The 24,722-nt window shown below is 42.2% G+C and overlaps 1 protein-coding gene across 3 annotated transcripts; it reads right to left on the bottom strand.

The window, feature by feature from the left end:
- Window positions 1–393: 393 nt before the first annotated feature.
- Window positions 394–24,705, bottom strand: GTF2H3 (general transcription factor IIH subunit 3). 3 transcript variants are annotated; one of them, XM_007539775.3, is made up of 13 exons: window positions 24,586–24,705; window positions 22,211–22,290; window positions 18,641–18,747; window positions 15,009–15,175; window positions 11,560–11,622; window positions 7,058–7,087; window positions 6,289–6,317; window positions 4,601–4,675; window positions 4,100–4,153; window positions 1,703–1,771; window positions 1,149–1,284; window positions 995–1,031; window positions 394–532 (listed from the first exon to the last, which is right to left on the bottom strand). In XM_007539775.3, exons 1-13 carry the CDS (start codon window positions 24,596–24,598, stop codon window positions 463–465), a joined length of 930 nt encoding a protein of 309 aa, XP_007539837.2. In that variant the 5' UTR covers window positions 24,599–24,705; the 3' UTR covers window positions 394–462. The 3 variants fall into 3 exon arrangements, with proteins under 3 accessions (XP_007539837.2, XP_060049210.1, XP_060049212.1); XM_060193227.1 differs by lacking the exon at window positions 24,586–24,705 and adding an exon at window positions 18,956–19,063 and having other exon boundaries at window positions 18,641–18,725; XM_060193229.1 differs by lacking the exon at window positions 24,586–24,705 and having other exon boundaries at window positions 18,641–18,725; window positions 22,211–22,289.
- Between the last annotated feature and the right edge of the window lie 17 nt (window positions 24,706–24,722).

Genomic DNA, 24,722 nt, shown 5'->3' with positions numbered 1-24,722 from the left:
TGCTGTCCAAGTGTTGTTCAGGTAGGGTGTTCTATCTTAATTAATGCTGCTACTCCAGGAATAAACAAAACTGTGTTCAAGTTTCATATGTTGCACATTTCACAGCAGCAACCTAGACTTCGGTAATCAATTCTAAAGTCTATAATCAATTCAGGGAGACTGATGCTGACAAATGGCTTTCCCACTACAAATAAAAAAACAAAAACAAAAAGTCACAGGTTGTGCTTTCTTCTCCCTTTCTGGACAAAACTCAGTCAAAAAGATTTGTGGTATATTCCATAGACTGATTCTTGAGTAAACGAGTCCCTAAGGAGCACCGGATGAGGATGTTGTACTAGAAGTCATTAGATGTATTTCTTTCTTTCTTTCTTCTTCTTTTTTTATCGCATCTGTAGTTTTCCCACTGAAGATTCTCCCATATAGTTCCTACTGATAGCTCTAAAGGAAAGGGAATGAACTTTATCACGCGGACACTTTCAGTTTCTTTTTCTTGGCCTTCAACACTGGAGGTAGAGAAATCTTAAAGGCTGTCCTAAAATGAGACAAAGAGAAAAAAACAAACAATTTTTTCGTTTTTTTCCCTCCAGGGTTATGGCTGGGCTCGGTGCCTGCACCATGAATCCACCGCTCCTGGAGGCCATTTTACCCCCTTTTTGTTGCCCTAGTTGTTGCAGCCTCGTTGCGGTTATTATTGCCATTGTTGACGTTGCTTTGTTGTTGGATAGGACAGAGAGAAAAATGGAGAGAGGAGGGGAAGACAGAGAGAGAGGGGGAGAGAAAGATAAGACACCTGCAGACCTGCTTCACCACCCGTGAAGCGACTCCCCTGCAGGTGGGGAGCCGGGGGCTCAAACTGGGATCCTTACGCAGGTCCCTGCACTTAGCGCCACGTGCACTTAACCCACTGCGCCACCGCCCGACCCCCAAAACAAACAATTTCTAAATGCTCTAATCTCTAAAGAATGAAGTAGCCAACAATCTCACAGATACTTACTCGCAAGTAGTGCAGATGGGGCTGAAACTGCAGAATACTGTGAATTAAAAGACAAAACAGCAGGATGGCTTCAAAATCACAGTTGCAGTATTTTCTGCCAACCCTTAGTGCAGAAACATAAATGCAATAAAAATAGCTCAGTACTTGCACCTACTTGACAAGCACACTGAACAGACATAGCCGATTTCAATGAGATTTCGGTGACAGAAGCAGGCTGCCCGGTAGTCCACATGAATTGGAGGTGGGAGGATTAACTGAGACCTCTGATCTTGATCAGGAAGAAAAACCCACTGTTTACAAAAGAAAAAAAAAAAGATTAAGAAATTTTTATTTATAACACGGGGAAAAAAATCAACCAGAAGTCAAGACAGAGATAACCAATATTTGCTAGTCAAAACTAAGAATACCAAATAGATTGTCCTTTAATCTATTGAGAAGCATTTTCACTCATTCAATAACTATCAGCCCCCCCACATACAGGCATTATTTTGGAAAAAGCCAGACAACACTCTGGAGACAGCTCCCAGGGTTCAGGGCTGGCTGCCTGAGCTCTGCCCTTCTTAACTTCAAACCCAGGCTCACTGCCTTTTTCCAGTTATAAGCACCAGTCATCTTGCTCTTGTTTCTTTCTCAGGAAACAGGGAGTTCAGTCTACTAAGTTTAAGTCCACTAAGGAGTTGGGGGGGGTCACCACTGTCATTTCCTTACCAGAAGATACTGCAGAAGGGAGGGCATCTGAGGCACCTTTAAGTACAGTCCCCCTGTGATGTCACAAGCCTGTAAGACAGACATAGGACTCTGCCAAAGTAGCACTTTCCCAGAGGGATCTACAGTAAGTCTACAACAGGACAGGAGGTTATGGCACACTGAATTAAAAGCAACCAGTTTCTTTTCTTTTTTAAACCAGAGCACTGCTCAGCTCTGGTTATGGTGGCCTGGGCAATTTTCAGATACATAAGTTTTTTGGCATAATCGTTATGCATCCACCTCCACCTCCCCTCACTCACCTGAAAGCTACTGTTTTCTCAATCTAAGTGAAGACCAGAAACTTCTAGCTACCTCTCAAGATGCTGAAATATTTAATCTACACCTCCTTGGTCCACACCTCTAGCCTACAGTGTAGCATCACATAATGCCCTTTCTTTGTTTGCTACTGATAAATGTTTGTTCTTACCATGTCTACTCATTTTCATTATAGTTTTAATAAGTGCATTAAGATATAAACTTTATGCTGTAGAACTCACCATTTAAAATATATTAAGATGTTAGAAGTTATGCAAAGGTGGCACTAACCTACCTAAAACTGTTGCCAAACCCACTACAGGACATTATGTCTGCAATACCAGTAAGAGGTATTTTTTTTTAAAAAAATCTATTTATTTATTTCCTTTTTGTTGCCCTTGTTGTTTTTATTGTTGTTCTAATTATTGTTGTTGTTGATGTCATCATTGTTGGATAGGACAGAGAGAAATCGAGAGAGGAGGGGAAGACAGAGACAGGGAGAGAAAGACACCTGCAGACCTGCTTCACCGCCTGTGAAGTGATTCCTCTGCAAATGGGGAGCCGGGAACTTGAACAGGGACCCTTTATTGGTCCTTGGGTTTTGCGCCACGTGTGCTTAACCCACTGCACTACCACCCGACTCCCCAGTAAGAGTTATTATGGGGGGAGTCACTTCACAGGCGGTGAAGCAGGTCTGCAGGTGTCCTTCTCTCCCCCCTCTGTCTTCCCCTTCTCTCTCCATTTCTCTCTATACTATCTTACAATGACATCAATAACAACAACAATAATAACTACAACAATAAAACAACAAGGGCAACAAAAGGGAAAATAAAAAAAATTCTAAGGAAATTAAAGTTTAAAAAAAAGGAAAAAAAAGAGGTATTATGGACAATTTTTCCCCCTTCAACTGGGCTTCAGAAATGGAACCTAGTCACTAAAGTAAGGGTTACCTGTATTTCATTATTTTTTGTACATGAGCTATTTCACTGCTCTGGCCCAGTGTTTCATTCAGACAGAAAGACCCACAGCACCGGAATTTCTTTTCTTTTTAATATTTATTTATTTTCCCTTTTGTTGCCCCTGTTTTTTATTGTTGTTGTAGTTATTATTGTTGTTGCTACTGATGTTGTCATTGTTAGATAGGACAGAGAAATGGAGAAAGGAGGGGAAGACAGAGAGGGGGAGAGAAAGATAGACACCTGCAGATCTGCTTCACCGCCTGTAAAGGGACTCTCCTACAGGTGGGAGCCAGGGGCTTGAACCAGGATCCTTACTCCGGTCTTTAAGCTTCACACCACGTGCGCTTAACCTACTGCACTACCACCTGACTCCCAACACTGGAATTTCTTCCAACACCACCCATGTGGTGTTGGAAGTTTGAATCTGGACCACACACGTGGCAACATAGGTGCCCCACCCAGTGAAATATCTCTCCAGTCCTCAAACCTTCTGGTGATCAAATAACATTCCATTGCATAGATGGACCACTTATTATCCAGTTATTGTTGCTTCCTTCTGTACGCTGGTCCTTGCGCTTTGCGCCACCTGTGCTTAACCCACTCCGCTACTGCTGTTGCCTCCTTCCTACAGGCGAGAACTGGGGGCTTGAACCTGGGTCTTTGTGCATAACATGGGTGCTCAACTGGGTGTGCCACTACTCACTTTTGCAAAGTTAATCAAGTCACTATGTAAAGGGTAAATTATTTATTTTCTCTTTTTTTTTGGCTTTCTTTCTATTTTTACTCAACAGGACATATAGAACTTGGGAGAGGAGGTGGAAGATAGTATTGGAGAGAGAAAGATAGACACCTGTAGACCTGCTTCGGCACTTGTGAAATATCTCCCTGCAGGTATGGAGCAAAGGCTCAAACCCAGATCCTTGTGCCTGATAATATGTGCGCTTAACCGGCTGTGTCACCACCCGGCCCCCTGTAAATAATTTCTTAAAGGAACTAGAGAGATGTTAGTGCTCTGATCTAAAACATCATGCAGGCTAATCCCTAAGAATGTGTAGAGATTGGTGAAAAATATTTACCAATAGGTAATAACCCACTAAGCATTCTTAACCTACCCACCAACACTAAGTATTTACTTACAACGTACCTGTTGGAGGAGCCCTGAGTCAGTGTCTAAAACACAGGCATCAATCATAATATTCTGAAATAAATTCAAAAATCAAATTAATTTCATTATGAAACAAACAATACTTTAAAATAAATTTTTAAATATTTATTTAGTTATGAAAGAAGACAGAGCCAAAGTATTACCTGGCAAGTGAAGTTGGAGACTACATTCTGGATCTTATTTATTTATTTATTTTTAAGATTCATGTATTTGACAGAGACAGAGAAATTGAGAGGAGAGGGATAATTGACAGACAGAGAGGGAAAGAGATGACTGTAGTCATGCTTCACAGTCTGTGAAGTTTTCCCCCAGCAAGTGGAGGCTGAGGGCTTGCCTTGCTCATGGGAACATGGGTGCTCTACCAGGAGTGTCACTGTTCAGTCCCTGGGCTTCAATCTTGAGAGTTCAACACTTTATCCACTATGCTACCTCCCAGGTTGTTGGAACAAAATTTCTTTAAAAAGAAGGTTTTCAATTTACCTGTTTCTGTGCTGCAAAAATGACATTCATGAAGTTCATATACTGCAAAGCACTGTCTTCTGCAGCCTTAATCACCTAAAAAATTACACCTTCATTAGTTAAATGAATATTTTTGAATTAATTAATTAATCAAATTTTTTAAAACAGAGCACTGCTTAGCTCTGGCTTATGGTGGGGACTGAACCTGGAACTTTGAAGCCTCAGGCATGAGAGTTTCTTTGCATAACCATTATGCTATGTACCTCCACCACCACCATTAGTTAATAAATTTCAGGCTCATCTTTTACTTATACTCTAGTAAAACTATGACCCAATGATTTTTTTTCTGATTTATCATTATTAAATAATACCAAAAAGCTTAAAGATGACTGCAAACATTTCCCTGAATCCTACCACTCAAAGAAAATTCTTGCTAACAGATTGATAACCATCATTCTAGAGAACATATGTGAGCACACACACACACATACACACACACACACACACACACACACACACACACATATTCACACTCAAATGAACACACATACACTCACACACGCACACACACCAGGATGAAGCCTCACCTAGTATTCTGCAATCTACATTGTCAGTCTAAAAATACAGGGGGGGAGAGAGAATCTCACTACAGCAATGAATCTGGATGTGTATTATCCTTTACAATGATGTCATGACTTGGCCAACATAGATATTTAGATTATTTCAGCAATTTCCAGTCCCAGATTAAAACAGTGCTCTGAAGAGCACCTTCACATCCCCTCTGTGTAATTCTTATATTCCCATAGGCAATGTGTGAGAAAAACCAATCCTAATCAATAACCGGCTGGCAATAATCAATGCCATCAATAGTGGGAACTGCTATGCTTTTTTTAACTTGTGCTGAATAAGAAGCAAAAAACAACAATTCTGTTACTCGACATTTACATTTCTGACTTACTAGAAGGCTGGACATACTTTCCAGCTGTGTGACCATTTACATTTCTTCTTTTGCATGTTTCTCATGTTTTCTACCTGCTTTTCTAGAGTGAATCTCAACTTTTACTACTATTATTATTATTTTTAGATAGAGACAGAGAGCCAGAGGGAGAATAAAATAGACCACAACACTGAAGCTTCCTTCTGCGTGGTAGGGGTCAAGCATGAACGCGGAGTTATACCAGGTAAAGCACTGCACTATCCAAGTGAGCTGTTTCACTGGGCATTAAGTTTTGACTTTTAAATTTTAATCGGAGGTGTTTTTTTTTTTTTTTTTTTCCATGTATTGGAGCTTCATACTTGCCTGTTTCCACCACTCCTAGAGGACTTTTAATTTTTAATTAAAAGGACCAGAGAGAGGAGAGACAGCACAGGAACATGTTGTGCAGGTGCTCCCGTGTGAAGAGAAATGGAGGGGGGGGGAGACAGCGAGGGGGAGAGACAGACAGACACCTGCAAACCTGCTTCACCACCTGTGAAGCCATTCCCCTGCAGGTGGGAAGCTGGGGGCTGGAACCGGGATCCTTCTGCCGGTCCTTGCGCTTTGTACCATCTGCGCTTAACCCGCTGTGCTACCGCCCGACTGCCGGCTCTCCCTTTTGTTGCCTCTCAAAATGTATTTTTTTTTTGTAATTGCCATTTACATATTTCCCACCTTGTTACCTTTCTGGCTATAGTTGGTACTTAAACATAGTATTGATTTAAGATCTTACCAATATCCTTGATTTCATTTCTTGGTTATCTATAAAAAATAAGAACAGATTATGATTTAATTGAATCTTATTAAACATAACATTAAATAATTTTTATATTTATTTATTTATTTTCCCTTTTGTTGCCCTTGTTGTTTTTTATTGTTGTAGTTATTATTGCTGTTGTTGTTGCCATCGTTGTTGGATAGGACAGAGAGAAATGGAGAGAGGAGGAGGAAGACAGAGAATGGAAGAAAAAGATAGACACCTGCAGCCCTGCTTCACCGCTTGTGAAGCGACTCCCCTTGCAGGTGGGGAGCCGGGGTCTCGAAGCAGGATTCTTACACGGGTCCTTGCGCTTCACGCCATGTGCGCTTAACCCACTGCTTTACTGCCCGACTCCCTAAATAATTTTTAAATTGCCCACCAGTATATGTAACAGTAATAGAAGTGAGATTATGGCGGGGGGGAATGTACTCTTGGGAAATTGGGCAGTAGTGCAACGGGTTAAGCGCACATGGCGCAACGCGCAAGGACCAGTGTAAGGATCCTGGTTCGAGCCCCCCACTCCCCACCTGCAGGGGAGTCACTTCACAGGTAGTGAAGCAGGTCTGCAGGTGTCTGTCTTTCTCTCCCCCTCTCTGTCTTCCTCTCCTCTCTCCATTTCTCTGTCCTATCCAACAATGGCAACATCAATAGCAATAACTACAACAGTAAAACAATAAAAAGGGCAATAAAAGGGAATGAATAAATTTTTTTTAATTAAAAAAAAATTAAAATGTACTCTTACCTTTAACCTCCTTGTTCATTCTATGAATATCTTATTTTCTTAGCATTAAGGAATAAAAAATATTATTTGAGACACAAAGCAGACTGGGTTTGGTATACTGCACCAAAGTAAAAGACTTTGGGGGCTGGGAGGTGGAATTTTCAGGTTCTGGTGCATGATGGTGGGGGAAGACCCAAGTTCTGAATGTCTTGCAAAAAAACTGAGAAATTTTACATATGTGCCAACAACCGTACTTACTGCAAACCACTGATTCTCCTCAATAAAAAATAGGAAAAAATTACTTGATTTTATAAATACAATAGACAGAAAAAAGATGCCTCGAAATCTGGAAGAAATAATGGATAACTGCACCAAAGCAAAGGACTCTGCGTAAAGAGAGGGGAAGGGATGAGTTTAAAGGGGTATGGGGTCTGTGTGCAAGATGTTGGAAAAGGATCTGGGTTGGGGAAGAGAGTGTTTTGCAGACTCCTATCACAGGGAGGGGAGAATTTGGATCTATATGTCAACAACTGTATTATAAACCCTTAAGCCCCCCTCCCCCAAAAAAATGGCAAGAAAGAAAAGTGGATAAAAATAAACAGAAACGGGAGTCGGGCGGTAGCGCAGCGAGCTAAGTGCACATGGCTAAGGAGCCCAGTTCGAGCCCCTGGCTCCCCACCTGCAGGGGAGTCTCTTCACAGGCGGTGAAGCAGGTCTGCAGGTGTCGGTCTTTCTCTCCCCCTCTCTGTCTTCCCCTTCCTCTCTCCATTTCTCTCTGTCCTATCCAACAACGACAACAACAATGACATCAATAACAATAATAATAACTACAACAATAAAACAACAAGGGCAACAAAAGGAAATAAATAAATATATATATAAAAAAAAAAAAGAAACAAAATCCCAGCATCCACAAACCTGAAGAAGAAGAAAAGACATATTCTTTGTATCATGATAAGGAAAGCAATACTTACTAGAAATACCCAGTCACTAACTCTGCAATCAGATGGCTTTTGCAATCTAACTATGATAACGATCTTTGTCCCAAAAAATTAAATTACCAAGATACTATTCTATGATTAGAATCCAGTGCTGGCATCAGAAAAGGTAACAGCAGCAAATGCTGGAGAGGGTGTGGGGTCAAAGGAACCCTCCTGCACTGCTGGTGGGAATGTCAATTGGTCCAACCTCTGTGGAGAACAGTCTGGAGAACTCTCAGAAGGCTAGAAGTGGACCTACCCTATGACCCTGCAATTCCCCTCCTGGGGATATATCCTAAGGAACCCAACACATCCATCCAAAAAGATCTGTGTACACATATGTTCTTGGCAGCACAATTTGTAATAGCCAAAACCTGGAAGCAACCCAGGTGTCCAACAACAGATGAGTGGCTGAGCAAGTTGTGGTCTATATACACAATGGAGTACTACTCAGCTGTAAAAAATGGTGACTTCACCGTTTTCAGCCGATCTTGGATGGACCTTGAAAAAATCATGTTGAGTGAAATAAGTCAGAAACAGAATGGTGAATACGGGATGATCTCACTCTCAGGCCGAAGTTGAAAAACAAGATTAGAAAAGAAAACACAAGTCGAACCTGAAATGGAATTGGAGTATTACACCAAAGTAAAAGACTCTGGGGTGGGTGGGTGGGTGGGTGGGTGGGGAGAATACAGGTCCATGAAAGATGATGAATGAAATAGAGGGGGTTGTATTGTTAAATGGGAATCTGGGGAATGTTATGCAAGTAAAAAAAAAAAAAAAGAAGAAGTAGAAACGCAAAGCAGAAATTGACTGAGTTTGGAGTATGGCACCAAAGTAAGAAAGCAGAAGTACACTAGAGTTTGCAGTGAGTACCTCCCTAATACTTCCTCTCCACTTTTCCAAGCTTTGGGTCCATGATTGCTCAACAATTTGTTTGGCTTTGTATGTTAACTCTCTTTTCAGTCACCAGGTTCCAGGTGTCATCAGGATGCCGGCCAGACTTCCCTGGATTGAAGACCCCACCAATATGTCCTGGAGCTCAGCTTCCCCAGAGACCCACCCTACTAGGGAAAGAGAGAGGCAGACTGGGAGTATGGACCGACCAGTCAACGCCCATGTTCAGTGGGGAAGCAATTACAGAAGCCAGACCTTCTACCTTCTGCAACCCACAATGACCCTGGGTCCATGCTCCCAGAGGGCTAGAGAATGGGAAAGCTACCGGGGGAGGGGTGGGATATGGAGATTGGGCGGTGGGAATTGTGTGGAGTTGTACCCCTCCTACCCTATGGTTTTGTTAATTAATCCTTTCTTAAATAAAAAAATAAATAAATAAAGAATCCAGTGCTGGATTTGAATACTAGAAAGCAAATCAACCACTAAGTCAACTGAATAAAATAACACATTTGACGATCAGAGAGCCCCCACCAAAGTCTAGGAGGGACTGGAAAGGTGGGTCAAGGGTAGGGTGACCACCTCCCCTGGAGGAAGCCCTGTGTTCCATCTCTGGCAAGGATGGAACTCTACAAATGGTGGGGTGTGCTTTACACACGCTCTCCGGGCCAAAGGAAGTGGTTCAATGGTAACATACATGCATAAGACCCTAGATTCCGTCCCTGGCACTGCATACAAAAAATAGAGGCTATGGGGTCTGGGTGGTGGTGCACCTGGTTGAGTGCACACATTACCATACATATAAGGACCAGGGTTCAAGACCCTAGCCCCCACCTGTAGGGTAAAAGTCTCACAGATGGTAAAGCAGTGCTGCAGCTGTGTCTCTCTTTTTTAAATTTATTTTTCCCTTCCCACTCTATTTCTTTATCTCTGTGCAAAATAAATGAATAAAAATTAGATTTAATTTTAAATTATTAGGAAACAAAAGTAAAGGCTATGATATGGGAATCTCTCCTGTCCAAACAAGTAATATGTACATATTACTTGCACTCAACTAGATATATGGTATATCCAGTTGAGTGCACATGCTACAAAGTACAAAAACTCAGATCCAAGCCCCAGGCCCCCACCTGCAGAAGGGAAGTTTCACAAGCAGTGAAGTAGTCCTACAGATGTTTCTCTTTCTGTCTCCCTCTTCCATCTCAGTTTCTGTCTCTATCCAATAAATGAACAAATAAAATAAAATCCTAAAAAGATTACACATAGCTGAGAGAATGCCACACAAACACATATAAGCCACATGCTTCAAAAGGTGTTGACTCTTAATTGCAAAAGTACTCATTCACAGGCTGAGAAGCAACCACTCATTTCATCAGCTTTGGGGTCAATGAGTTTTACAGGAGAACGCTTCCACTACATGGAAGATGAAAACTGAAAAAAAGGCAAACATCTGAATTTGTCAAAATAAGAGTCAAGGGTGCATCCTGCAAAAGCATTTGCTCTGAGCAGAACTGGGACAAATTAGATAAGCTAGAGTTCTTCCTCTTTCTATTTCATGTTTGCTGTTTCTTTGGTCTCTAGGGTTATCACTAGGGCTCGGTGCCTGCACTATGAATCCACTGCTCCTGGAGGCTATTTTCTTTCCCTTTTTGTTGTTCTTGTTGTTTATTGTTGTTGTTATTATTCTTGTTATTGCTGTCATTGTTGTTAGATAGGATAGAGAGAAATGGAGACAGGAGGGGAAGACAGAGAGAGGGAGAGAAAGGTAGACACCTGCAGACCTGCTTCACTGCCTGTGAAGCAACTCCCCTGCAGGTGGGGAGCCGGGGGCTAGAGCCAGGATCCTTACACTGGTCCTTGAGCTTTGCGCCATCTGCGCTTAACCTGCTGTGCTACCGATGGCCCCCTCTATTTCATGTTTTATAGCTTGCCTCAAAAAACATTTCAAAGCCAAGATGAATTTTTTTTTTTTTAATTTTCCACCAATTTAAGACACCTATGCCCTCCAATATGAACAGCCCAGAGGACAGGAGACAATATTCGAGGCCTTTAGTTGAAACTCTGTAGATGGTGCAGCAGTGTTGTGGTATCTTTCCTCCACCCCATTCCAGTTAATTAAAATATAACAATAACAACAATAATGGTACGGGAAGGCTACTCAGTAATAGTAATATACACGTACAAAGCCATGGATTCATTACTAGCACCATTAAAAAAGATATATAGGGGAGTCGGATGGTAAAGCCATGGATTCATTACTAGCACCATTAAAAAAAGATATATAGGGGAGTCAACGGTAGCGCAGCGAGTTAAGTGCACGTGCCACAAAGTGCAAGGACCGGCGTAAGGACCCCGGTTCAATCCCTCGGCTCCCCACCTGCAGGGGAGTTACTTCACAGGTGGTGAAGCAGGTCTGCAGGTGTCTATCTTTCTCTCCCCCTCTCTGTCTTCCCCTCCTCCCTCCATTTCTCTCTGTCCTATCCAACAACAACATCAATAACAACAACAACTACAGCAACAATAAAAAGACAACAGTGGCAACAAAAGGGAAAATAAATAAATAAAATTGAAATATATATATATCTTAAATTCTAAGAAGTATCACAAATTAAGAAGACATCTTCTGAGTGAGTGAAACACCAAGGATACAGCAAAGAGCTTTGGCAAGGGATCCAGCCAGCAGAGTTTCTGTATGTTGACCCTTTATGTCACCTGCAAATAAGAAAAAAAAAAATTTTAAAAGGAAAATTTTAGGTATTTTCTAGAACTAAAATCATTTTCAGACAAAGCATTCTTCTCCATGGATAAACTCAGCTGATATTTTCAAACTGGGTTTAAACACATTCACAGCAATTTGTTCTTAGGAACACTTAAGTAGGTTATTTTAAAATATTTACCAGTGTAAGCTATCTTGATGGTGAGGAGCTGAGGGAGGAAATGATGGGGAGCTGTTTTCAATGAATGTGAAGTTTCAGTTTGGGTTGTTGAAAAAAAAGTAAATGGACAGCGATGTTTGTACAAGAATGTGAAAAGAAGTGTTATACACTTAGAAATGGTTATGGGCTTAGAAGATAGCAAGATAGTTATGCAAAATGTTTTTCATGACTAAAGCTCTGAGGTTCCAGGTTCAATCCCCAGCACCACCATAAGCCAAAGCTGAGCAGTGCTGTTTGGTCTCTGTCTCTCTTTTCTCTACATCTCACTTTTCAAAAATTAATTAATTTTTTAAAAGTTATGATAGGAAATTTGACTATACAGATTTCACAATAAAAATAAATAACAAAAAACAAGCTAGTGTTATTTGGAAAGGCTGAGGGTCAGTAATGATCTAAGCGGAACACAAGTGGGCAGTGGCTGAGCCAGGGTTCTGTGCTTCCCTGCCCTCCTCTCCCTCCTCCTGCTCCCTCTCGGGGAGTTGCCCTGCCAGTAAAGAGAGGAGTGGAGAAACTCCTCTGACTCTGAGGAAAAGGAATAAAGAAAATCAGAGCTCAACTTGCAGCTCAAGAAGACTGGCACCCTGAGAGAAGAACCCCAGAGATGAGATCAGATCAGGAAATGCCAGGAAAGAGAAAGATGAGGAGAGGAGCAGAGTAGTAGAGCTCTATCAACAGCAAAAAATAAACAAATATATTTTCTTTCTTAGGGGAAAAAAGAGAGAGATTAATATATATCATAATTTCAATCCCTGCTAGGCAGCAGTGTACCGGTTAAAGACACATTACTGGGAGTCGGGTGGTAGCTCAGCGGGTTAAGCGCATGTGGCACAAAGCAAAAGGACAGGAGTAAGGATCTCGGTTCAAGCCCCTGGCTCCCCACCTGCAGGGGAGTCACTTCACAGGCGGTAAAGCAGGTCTGCAGGTGTCTATCTCTCCCCCTCTGTCTTCCCCTCCTCTCTCCATTTCTCTCTGTCCTATCTAACAATGACATCATCAACAATAATAATAACTACAACAACAATAAAAAACAACAAGGGCAACAAAAGGGAAAATAAATATTAAAAAAAAAATTTAAAAAGACATGTTACCATGTGCAAGGACATGGGTTCAAGCCCTCACTCCCCACCTGCAAGAGGGAACTTTCATAAGCTGTGAAGCAGTGCCGCAGGTGTCTCTCTGTCTGTCTCTATCCTCCTTCACTCTCAGTTTCTCTGTGCCATTAAATAAAATTAATTAATTAATTTAAAGAAAATAATTTCAACCTTTCCCCCCGAAAAACATCTCAGACCAGGGCTATAGCTCAATGGTAGTGCACAAAGCCTTCTATGCCCAGAATTAATCCTCAGCACCATCATAAGTCAGAGCTGAACAGTGCTCAGCACTGTTAAAATATTAAAATAATAATAGTAGTATCTTAGCCTGAGCAGTACTCGCTAGTAATCTGCCTGACAGATCCTGTCAACTCTAAAGGGAAAGAATCCTGTACTAAACCCCACTTCCTTTGCCTATAGAAACTTTCTGTTCCCACTCCCCGCAGACTATGAAAGTCTTCTGGTTTTTTTGTGTGTAGCTTCTCAGATATCTTTTCTACAGCATGGCGAACTCACTAAGATCTTTAAAACTCCCTCAGTTGAATTTTGTTTAAGAAAAAAAAAGTTGTGGGGAGTCTGAGGAGATAGCATAGTGTTTGTGCACAAAGATTATAGTGCCCGAGGCTCTGAGATCCCAGCTTCAATTCCCAGCACCACCAGAAACCAGAGCTAGCAATACTCTAATGAAGAGAAAACAAACAAACAGAAACCAAGAAAGAAAAGAAAAACCATTAAAAAAAAAAAAAAAAAGGAAAAATAGGTTTGAATAGGAAAGCTTTAAAAGGCAAAGAGTGTGTTTCAAGAAGTACAGGCTGGTCAATAATCAGATGCTACAGAAGGCAGTGATACATCAACTTTGATGCAGATGACCCTAATAAAGAAAAGAGAGCAGGAGTCGGGGGGTGGCGCAGCGGGTTAAGTGCAGGTGGTGCAAAGCTCAAGGACTGGTGTAAGGATCCCGGTTCAAGACCCCAGCTCCCCACCTGCAGGGGAGTCGCTTCACAAGCAGGTCTGCAGGTGTCTGTCTTTCTCTCCCCCTCTCTGTCTTCCTCTCTTCTCTCCATTTCTCTCTGTCCTATCCAACAACGACATCAATAACTACAACAGTAAAAGCAATAAGGGCATCAAAAGGGAAAATAAATAAAAATAAATATAAAAAAAAACTTATAAAAAAAAAAAAAGAGAGGGCCTTGGGTCCACCTGCATGTTAGCTGTGAGACGCAGGCAGAAACTAGTAAAGTCATGGGACCCTAGGAATATTCCTAAAATAGACCTACTAGCTTTTCCCAAAACTGAGACCCCAAATCTTCATCTGCAATATTCTTGCCTTTAGGTTCATGATTAGTCAACAATTTGTTCTGCTTTATATTTTAACTCTTTTTCAGCCACCAGGTTCCAGATGCTACTATGACGCCAACCTGAATTCCTTGGGCAGAGGACCCCACCATGTGTCCTGGAGCCCCACCTCCCCAGAGCCATGGCCCACTAGGGAAAGAGACAGGCTGGGAGTATGGATAGCCCATGTTCAGCAGGGAAGCAATTACAGAAGCCAGACTTTCCACCTTTTGCACCCCATAATTATCCTGGGTCCATACTCCCTGAGAGATAAAAAATAGGAAAGCTTTTAAGGGAGGGGATGGGATATGGAGTTCTGGAGGTGGGAACTGTGTGGAATTGTACCCCTCGTATCCTATGGTCTTGTCAATATTTCCATTCTATAAATAAAAATTATTAAAAAAAAAAAAAAAAGAAGAAGAGAGGGGCTGGGTGGTGGCACACCTGGTTGAGTTACAATGCACAAAATCCCAAGTTCAAGCCCCCAGTTCCCAACTGCAGGGGAAAGCTTCACAAGTGTGAAGCAGTGCTGCAGGTATCTTTCTTTCTCTCTTTCTTTATCTTCCCCCTCCTTCTTGATTTCTGGCTGTCTCTATCCAATAAACACAAATAAAGATAATTTTTTTAAAAAAGAGAGACTATGCCAGCAGAGAGTATACAGAATACTAACGTCTCAGCACCTCCACACTCAACCTCATTTGCAAAATAACAATAATGAAATTTTAAAAGCTGTTACTTTTGGTCATCAGATCTTTAATTTCTTCAACAATAACTTCATTTGCAGCAGTCAGTAACTCGTATTTTCCGTCTTTACTCCCTGAGGGGTTAAGTTCAGAAAGAGGGTTTCCGGGGTCTCCAAAAAAGTCTCCAAGCCGGCCATTCTTGCCAGGGTATAAGAATCGACTGAAACAAAAATAAAACAAGACATGAAACTACGCCATGACTCAGTGCCCTCATGAGACATCAAAGTGACATTTAGCTGAAAAAAAAAAAAAAAGAAAAAGAAAACCCACACCAATTCTGGATCCACAGATTTCTAGAATCATTTTCAATTTTTTAAAATATCTTATTTTATTTTTTACCAGGGCACTGCTCAGCTCTGGCTTATGGTGGGGCAAGGGACTGAACCTGGGACTTTGGAGCCTCAGGTGCGAGAGTCTCTTTGCATAACCATTATGCTATCTACTCCTTCCCAAATTAATTTCATTTTTTTTAAAAAAGAATTTATTTATTCATGAGAAAGATAGGAGGAGAGAAAGAACCAGCCATCACTCTGGTATGTGTGCTGCAGGGGATCGAACTCGGACCTCATGCTTGAGAGTCTAGTGCCTTAGCCACTGCGCCACCTCCTGGACCACAATTTCATTTTTTTAAATTTTGTTTATTTATTTTTGAATAGAGACAGAGAGAAATTGAGAGAGGAGGGGAGGGCGTAGCAGGAGAGAGACAGAGAGACACCTGCAGCTCTACTTCACCACTCATGAAGCTTTCCCCCTGCAGGTGGGGACCTGGGGCTTCAACTGGGGTCCTTTCTCACTGTAGCGTATGTGCTTAACCAGGTGTGCCACCACCTGGCCCCCTTAATTTCACTTTTTAAAAAATGTTTGAAGAGGCAAACTGGAAACACAAGCCTACTGCAACAGAATGTTTTAATGATTCTACTATTTTCTGGAAAAATGAGAGGAAATAAGGACATCTCAATAATCCCCTGAAATGCTGAGTGGTTCTCATTTTTTCCTCACAATCAGAAGTCACTCCAGTAGCCCAGTGGTGGCACACCCGGCTGAGGGCACATATTACTGTACATTGGGATGCATTGGATCGACCTTCTCATGGTGCATCCCGTGAGTACCCATTCATTGGGGAAACTGACGATCCTTCCTAGCCGACTGAATCCACATGGATCCCAGTCACTTTCAAAGCCAGCAACAAGCAGCTTCTGACAGCTTTCAACCTGACGCTGTTGACTGGCTACGGAAGAAGGGCAAACGCTAGAAGAAGAAGAACTGTACATAAGGACCCAGGTTCAAGCCCTGGTCCCCACTTACAGGAGGAAAGCTGCATGATGAGTAAAGTAGTGCTGCAGGCGGCTCTCCATCTCGCCTTTCACTCTCAATTTCTCTCTGTCTCTATCCAGTAAACAGTAAATTAAAAATAGGATGAAAAAAACAGTCACATCAAATTCTAAGTGATGCTTACACAGCCAGTTTTCAGGCAAATGAGAGAAAAAGTCACTGTTGTGGTCTGGGAGGTGGCATTGTGGATAAGGCTTTGGACTCTCAAGCATGAGGTCCTGAGTTCAATACCCGGTAGCACATGTACCAGAGTAATGTCTGGTTCTTTCTCTCTCTCCTCCTATCTTTCTCATGAGTACATAAATTCTTAAAAAAAAAAAAAAAAAAGAAAGAAAAAACAAAAGAAAAAGTCACTTTCTTCAGTCATGCACCAGATGGAAGAGTTGGCTCAAGTCTAGGAATTACTATATTAAGAAAAATCCTTATTTTTAAACACCTGAATCACATATGTAAAGTTCTTATCATGAGTGGTACCAGAAACTATGCCTGGCTGCCAGGAAAATCATACATCCCATCTCACCATCTGGGACAAAATTGTAAAGACTAGGGTAGTGATGGAGCTGGGTAGAAAGCATAATGGTTATGCAAATGACTTTTATACCTGAGGCTCTGAGGTTCAATCCCCAGCCCCGCAAGCCTGAGCTGAGCAGTGCTCTGGTAAAAAGAAAAATGTGTGTGTGTGTGTGTGTGTGTGTGTGTGTGTGTGTGTGTGTGTGTGTGTGTGTGTGTGTGTGTGTGTGTTGGGGGGAATATTCTTGCATCAAAGCAAAGGACTCTGGGAAAGGAGAAGAGCAAGGTTCAAAAGAACTTTGGGGTCCTAGTGCATGATGATGGAAAAGGACCTAGATAATGAGTGTTCTGCAGAGAACTTTCACAGGGCAATGAGAAATGTACCAATGCAACAATGACTGCACTGTAAACCATTAGCCCTCCCCTGTAAAATGATAGACGAAAAAGACAGAGTGTAATTACAAAAGAAGATAGAAAAAAGAAAAGAAATAACTAGGGGTAGGTAGTATAATGGTTATGCAAAGAGACTCTCATGCCTGAGACTCCAAAGTCCCAGATTAAATCCTCAGCACCACAATCAGCCAGAGCTGAGCAGTGCTCTGGTAGCTCTGTGTGTGTATCTTTCTGTACCTCCTTCTCTGCTATTAAAAATAAATAAAATATTAAAAGAAGAGGAATAATTAGTAGTAATGGGAGCTGCCCATCCAATTTGACAATTCTATTTTATGTCTATTATTATTATTTTTTAAGATTTTTATTTATTTATTTTTATTTATTTAAGAAAGGAGACATTAACAAAACCATAGAATGAGAGGGGTACAACTCCGCACAATTCCCATAACCCGATCTCCACATCCCACCCCCTCCCCTGATAGCCTTCCCATTCTTTATCTCTCTGGGAGTATGGATCCAGGGTCGTTGTGGGATTTTATTTATTTGTTAATGAGAAAGATAGGAGGAGAGACAAAGAACCAGACATCACTCTGGCACATGTGCTGCTGGGGATCAAACTCAGGACCTCATGCTTAAGCGTCCAAAGCTTTGTCACTGTGCCACCACTCGGACCACATTTATGTCTATTATTTTTACGAGAGCACTACTCAGCTGTTTTTTTTTGTTAGTTTGTTTGTTTTGTTTTGTTTTTTTACCAGGGTACTGCTCATCTCTGGCCGATGGTAGTGATGGATGGGGGGTATTGAACCTGGGGCTTCGGAGTCTCAGGCATGAGAGTCTCTTTGCATAAAACATTATGCTATCTACCCCCTGCTCTGCTTTGTTTTATGGTGGTATTAGAGGCTGAACCTGAGACATCAAAGCCTAAGACAAGAAAGTCTTTAGCAGAACCACTATGCTATCTTCCTCACCCTTTTTCTTTTAGGTAGAAACATATAAAAATGTACAGGTTTAATATAAACATGATATAACTCTATTATTTACCAGCTAATAAGATTTTTTTAATTGATTTCATTTATGTATTCATGGAGAAGATAGGCAGAGAGAGAAAGCACCAGACATCATTCTGATACATGTGCAGCCAGGGATTGAACTCAGGACCTCATGCTTGAGAGTCTAATGCTTTATCCACTGCACCACCTCCTGGACCATGCTAATGGGTTTTTAATCCATACCTGTCAGGACATAAGTGTATTAATCCTTTGCTACTATAGTGTTCAATGGTAGAGAAAAAATTGTGTACCATAGGGTAGGAAAAGTACATCCCAAGTGGCATAAGAACCTCACAGATGGTGAGAGCCAAGCATATGCAGTGATACAATGGCCATACCTTTCCTGAATGTGACTTGCTATCACAGCCAGCTTGTTGGAACGGTTCATGAATAAGTGGGAATTTCCCAGCACCATCACAGCATCTATACATTTTGATAAAGTGAACTGTCAAAAAAAAAAAAAAAAAAAACACGCAGAGAAAGCATTAAAACATGGCATATTAGTTATCTAAATAACTAGGTCAGGTTTTGAAATGAGTGCATTCCATGTAAACTATAGACAATTAATCACAGCTAACATTGGCTCAGGAGTTCCCTTCTCCAAGGCCCTAAGCAAAAACACCTGTTGAACGACAGTTTCTACTTTTACTGACTTGAGATCATCACTGCATCAGGAGAGCATTCCACAAATGTCTTCTGCATGACATTTGTGGACTAGAATAGAGAAGTCCAGAAGTATGTAGCCATCGGAATCAAGAAAGCTACAGAAAGCATGGAGGGACAAGCACAGAGGGCAGTGAGTCAGAGGGTCCAGGGACAAACCCACCCACCCAAGTGACTGCCAACAAAAGCAACGCAAGGGAGAAAAGGTAAAGATTTTCAAACATGGTGCTGGAACAATTAGACACTCATAGACAAAAAATATTAACCTCAACCTAAAACCTTTCAGCCTAGGGCCTGTGAAATACTATAGTGGTTATGCAAAAACACTTTTCAGTAACCATAAAAGGCAGTCCTTCAGTCTCCAGAACCTTGAGAAATGTTTGTTGTTCATAAAAAGGAACTAAATAGGAGGTTAGGAGATAGCTCAGAGTAGAGCGCACACTTTACAATACGCAAGGACTTGGGTTCTAATCCCTGGCCACCATAGGGGTGCATCTGCACAGCAGTTTCATGAGCAGTGGAGTGATGCTGTGGTGTCTCTCCTCTCTCTCCTCTCTGTTATGACCAAAGCACTGCTCTGGCTTATGGTGGTGCAAGAGACTGAGCCTCAGGCATGAGAATCTCTTTGCATAACCATTATGCTGTCTATTCCTGCCCTTCTGTTTCTCTCTTTTTCTCTCTCTCTCTCTCTAACCCACTTTTAGTTTCTCACTCTATTGAGTTTTTTTTTTTAAAAAGGGGGAGTGAATTCACAAGAAGTTGTAGAATCATACAGGTACTAAGGAAAAAAAAAAAGGCTGATAAGTAAATAAAAGGCAGCACCAAGGAACACCTGAGTGATACAGTAGCTCTGTATTGATTGTGGTGCTGGCTAAACAAATCTGCATGTGAAATAAGATTGTAGAGAAACTCATACACACAAGTGCATAGAAAACCACTAGAGGAATGGGCTGGGTAGTGGTGCACCTTGTTGAGTGCGCATGCTACAATGTGCCAGGACCCAAGTTCAAGACCTCAGTCCCCACTTGCAAGAGAAAAACTTCATGAGTTATGACGCAGTGCTACAGGTATCTCTCATTCTCTCCCTCTCTCCCCCGCTCTTCCCTCTCGATTTCTGCCTCCAGCCTATAAATAAACATGTAAATAAGAAATGAAGAAAAAAATTGGAAAAAAGAGGGCTGAGTGGTGGCGAACCGGGTTATGTGCACGTGTTATCATGTGAAAGGACCTAGGTTCAAATCCCCTCTCTTGCACCTGCAAGTCGATGCTTCACGAGCTATGAAGTAGATCTGCAGGTGTCTCTTTTTTTCTCTCAGTTCTCTCTCTTACCCAATAAAATAGGCAGGAAAAAAAAAAAAAGGCCACCAGGAGTGGTAGATTCATAGTGCTGGTGCTGAGCCCCAGCAATGACACTGGTGGCAGGAAAAAGAAAAAAGAAAAAACACTGTGAGGGCTGGGGAGATGGCATAATAGTTACGCAAAAAGACATCCATGTCTGAGGCTTCAAAGACCCCATATCCAATCCCCAGCACCACCATAAGCCAGAGCTAAGTAGTGCTCTGGTGGAAAAAAGTAAACAAGAACAAACAAACAAGCAAAAGTCATTGTGAAGCTGGAGGGATTACTCATCAGGGAGAGCATATGCCCCGCTGAGTGTGACAAAGACTCAAGTCCCGCTATTACGGGTACTACAGTACTACGTGGGAGTGCTACAGTGCCCGAGGAGATTCTGGTGCTATTATATGACTATCTATCTGACTGCAAATGCTGGCCCAGAAGCAGTGAAATGAAACACGCATGAGGCACTTGTTCCTCAATAACAAACAAAAATCTTGTGCTATGAATAAGATTGTAAAGATGTCAGCTTCCAGGTTTCAACATTGAAACAAAGTTATATAAGAAATCACCACAGGTGGAGGGTAGATGGCGTAATGGTTATGCAAAGAGACTCTCATGACTGAGGCTGCAAAGCCCCAGGTTCAATCCCCTGCACCACTATAAGCCAGAGTTGAACAGTGCAGTAGCGCAGCGGGTTAAGTGCTAACGACGTGAAGCACAAGGACTGGCGTAAGGATCCTGGTTCGAGCCCCCGGCTCCCCACCTGAAGGGGGTCGCTTCACAGGCAATGAAGCAGGTCTGCAGGTGTCTGTCTTTCTCTCCTCCGTCTTCCCCTCCTCTCTCCATTTCTCTCTGTCCTATCTAACAATGATGACATCAGTAATAATAACTATAACAATAATAAAAAAAAAACAATGGCAACAAAAGGGAAAATAAATAAATATAAAAATCACCACTTGGGCAGGGGTAGATAGCATAATGGTTATGCAAACAGACTGTCATGCCTGAGGCTCCAAAGTCCCAGGTTCAAGGTTCAATCCCCCCATTACCACCATAAGCCAGAGCTGATCCATGCTCTGGTAAAAAAAAAAAAAAAAAAAAAAAAAAAAAATCACGGACCTGGGTGGTGGCTCACCTGGTTGAGCGCACATGTCACAGTGAGCAAGGACCCAGGTTCAAGCCCCCAGTCCCCACCTTCAGGGGGAAAGCTTTGCAAGTGGTGAAGCAGTGTTACAGTTCTCTCTCTCTCTCTTTCCCCCATCTCTACCACCCCCTTCCTTCTTGATTTCTGGGTATCTCTATCCAATAAATAAATAAAGATATTAAAAAAAAAATACCACTGATGAAGCTGGGGAAGAGGGCACATGGGACCACTCCATACCTTTATGACAATTTTCTGTGAGTTCAAACATCCTAAAATGGGAACTTTAGTGACAATTACACGCTTTATTGTGATTATTTTACTAAAAGAAATAACTGAATTACATATCATAATTGGTAAATTTTATGGTATATAAAATATGTGTGTGTGTGTAAATTATATCTTTTTTTATTGCTACAAGGCTTATTGCTGGGGCTCTATCATAGCACTATGAAGTCACAGATCCCAGTGGCTTTTTTTTTTTCTATTTTATTTCATAAGACAGAGAAATTGAGAGGGGAGAGGGGGATAAAGAGGGAGAGAGACAGAGAGACACCTACAGACCTGCTTCACCATTTGTGAAGCATAGCCCCTGCAGGTGAGGAGCCGGTGCTCAGTCCTGGGTCCTTGTGCATGGTGATATGTGCGCCCAACTGGATGCTCCACTGCCCGGCCCCTAAATCATATCATAATAGAACTGTTTTATAAAAGTTGCTATGTACTCAGTTAAACCACAATTATTTGAAGGCTTCTTAAGCAATCTTACCTGAGATTCCTTTAACGCTTGCTTCCCCCACCAAATTGGGTTGGTATCGACAATGATAACTAGAAGATTCAATTCATCTTCTGAATATATACAAAAAATAAACATTAGCCTCATGAAAGTGAATCAGAGTTAATCTTCCCCACATGTAAATTATAGCCAGAACCAGCACCACTACACTATGTTACATGTTTATCTTCTGACAACTGAACTTTAGCAAGAGGCTAAATGCCTTTTTTTTTTTTAATTGCCACCAGGGTTACTGAAGGGGCTCGGTGCTTGCAGTATGAATCCATAGATTCTGGCAGTCATTTCTTTCTTCTTTTTATTTAATAGGAGAAAAATTGAGAGGGGAGGGGGAGGTAGAAAGGGAGAGAGAAAGACACCTGGAGAATTGCTTCATTGTTCATGAAGCTTTTCCGGTGTAGGTGGAGCGCAGGGGCTCAAACTTGGGTCATTGTACATTGTAACATGTGTACTCAACCTGCTATACCACCACCTGGCCAATTTCACTGCCCGGCCCCAAAGGCTAAATGTTTTTAAAAATGTAAAGATCAGGGAGTCAGGCAGTAGCGCAGTGGGTTAAGCGCACATGGTGCAAAGTGCAAGGACCAGCATAAGGATCCCAGTTTGAGCTCCAGGCTCCCCACCTGCAGGGGAGCCGCTTCACAGGAGTGAAGCAGGTCTGCAGGTGTCTATCTTTTTCTCCCTCTCTCTGCCTTCCCCTCCTCTCTCCATTTCTCTCTGTCCTATCCAACAACAATGACATCAATAACAACAACAATAATAACTACAACAATGAAAAACAACAAGGGCAACAAAAGGGAATAAATAATTTTTTTTAAATGTATAGATCAGCCCAGAGGTAGTGGTACAGTTTTGGGCTTCCAAGAATGAGGCTCTAAATTCAATCCCATGAACCACCCCCCCCCTTCTTTGCCTCCAGGGATATCACTGGGGCATCTACTGCTACCGGAGGCTAACACACACACACACACACACTAGATAGGACAGAGAGAAACTGAGGCAGGAGGGGAAGATAGACATCTGCAGACCTGCTGCTTCACCTTTTGTGAAGCAACCCCCTCAGCCCTGCAGGTGGGGAGCCAGGGGCTCAAACCCGGATATTTAAGCAGGTCCTTGAGCTTCATACTACATGCCCACACACCAATAAGACAGAGTGCTGTTCTCACCTCTTCCTATCATTTGTGAAATATATACATTTTTAAGAAGATGAAAAGACTGAAGATCTAAGATCCGGGAGGTGAAACAGTGGCTAAAAGCACTTTACTTATAGGAATGAGGCACCCAGCACTGCATGCGGCAGAGTGATACTTTGGTTCTCTCTCCTCCCCTGCTCCTTTCTCCTTATTATGAAAAAATAAATAACTCCTTTTAAAAAAGAAATAAATGTCCCCCAATAAAAAAGCAATTATAATGTACTGTTTTTACCGTAAAAAGGAATTGACAGCCAAGCATTCGTTCATTCAACATCTATACACTAAGTAACAGGTGTTGGGGGTTCTGGGTGCAAGTCTTTAAGAAAAGTACCTTCTAAGAATAGAGCGGTACAAAACTGCAAGCACATGCTGTTCTGAAAACCCTGTTAACACCTTTCCTGTCTCCATACCTTCCTTCCTGACTTCATAGTTTATGTCTTGATTGTCCCACCCAGTCTCTGATTTCTGCTTCCATATCAAAATCCTGTTAACTCTTCAGATTCCCAAAGCTATACCTTTCCTCCAAAAGCCCTGCCAATAGACCCTGCCTCCCTGATTCGTCAGAGTCTGAATGTCAGTTGACAGCAACCCGCAAGGGACATACCATTGCCATTTTATTTTTCACTGATTGTAAAATGTATCTCGTGTTGTTTGTTTGTTTGTTTGTTTTGTTTTCCCACCAGGGCTATTTCTGGGGCTCTGTGCCTGCACAACAACTACGCCTTTCCTGGTGGCCATCCCCCACCCACCCCTTTTTTTTTTCTTTCTACCCACCCCCTCCTTTTTTTTCTTTCTGATACAGACAGAAATACAGAGGGAGAGGGAGAAAGGGTGGGGAGGGGGAAAGAGGGCCCTGCAGCACTGCTCCACCACTCGTGAAACTTCCTCCCCATTACAGCAGGGTCTGCGTCGTTCTTGCCACTCCTTGGAATTATCTTTACTTGTTGCTGTCTTTGCTGTCCATCACCCTGTAACTTCCACTAGGGTCCATGGCTATCATACTGTCCTCAGCGCATAAAATAATGTCTGGCACACAAGAGAGGATCCTAACTTATTTACTGAGTGCATGCATTCGATTCTCCTCTAAAGACCACCAACCCCCAAAAGTGCTGAGGCTGCCCAGCCCGGGGTCAGAGTCCCGCCCAGCGCGGCGCTCACCATCAGAGACCATGGTGGCCCTCGTCCCACTGCGGAACTCTCTCGGCTCAACAGGGCTCCAGGAGACTGAGCAGCTCAACTTCCGGCGCAACTGGGTGACGCAAGAGGCCGTTTGGCACCACCCCCCAGCCCACGGC

The sequence above is a fragment of the Erinaceus europaeus genome, chromosome 6, assembly GCF_950295315.1.
Source record: "Erinaceus europaeus chromosome 6, mEriEur2.1, whole genome shotgun sequence".
In the NCBI taxonomy this organism is placed as follows: domain Eukaryota; kingdom Metazoa; phylum Chordata; class Mammalia; order Eulipotyphla; family Erinaceidae; genus Erinaceus; species Erinaceus europaeus.
This window is presented reverse-complemented; position numbering and strand designations above follow the sequence as displayed.

Excerpts from the sequence above, each read along its gene's own strand:
- GTF2H3 (XM_007539775.3), bottom strand. Across the intron at positions 6,318-7,057 it reads AATGAACAAGGAGGTTAAAG|ATAACCAAGAAATGAAATCA; the intron begins GTAAGAGTACAT and ends TATTTTTTATAG. Across the intron at positions 4,154-4,600 it reads TTTTTGCAGCACAGAAACAG|AATATTATGATTGATGCCTG; the intron begins GTAAATTGAAAA and ends AATTTATTTCAG.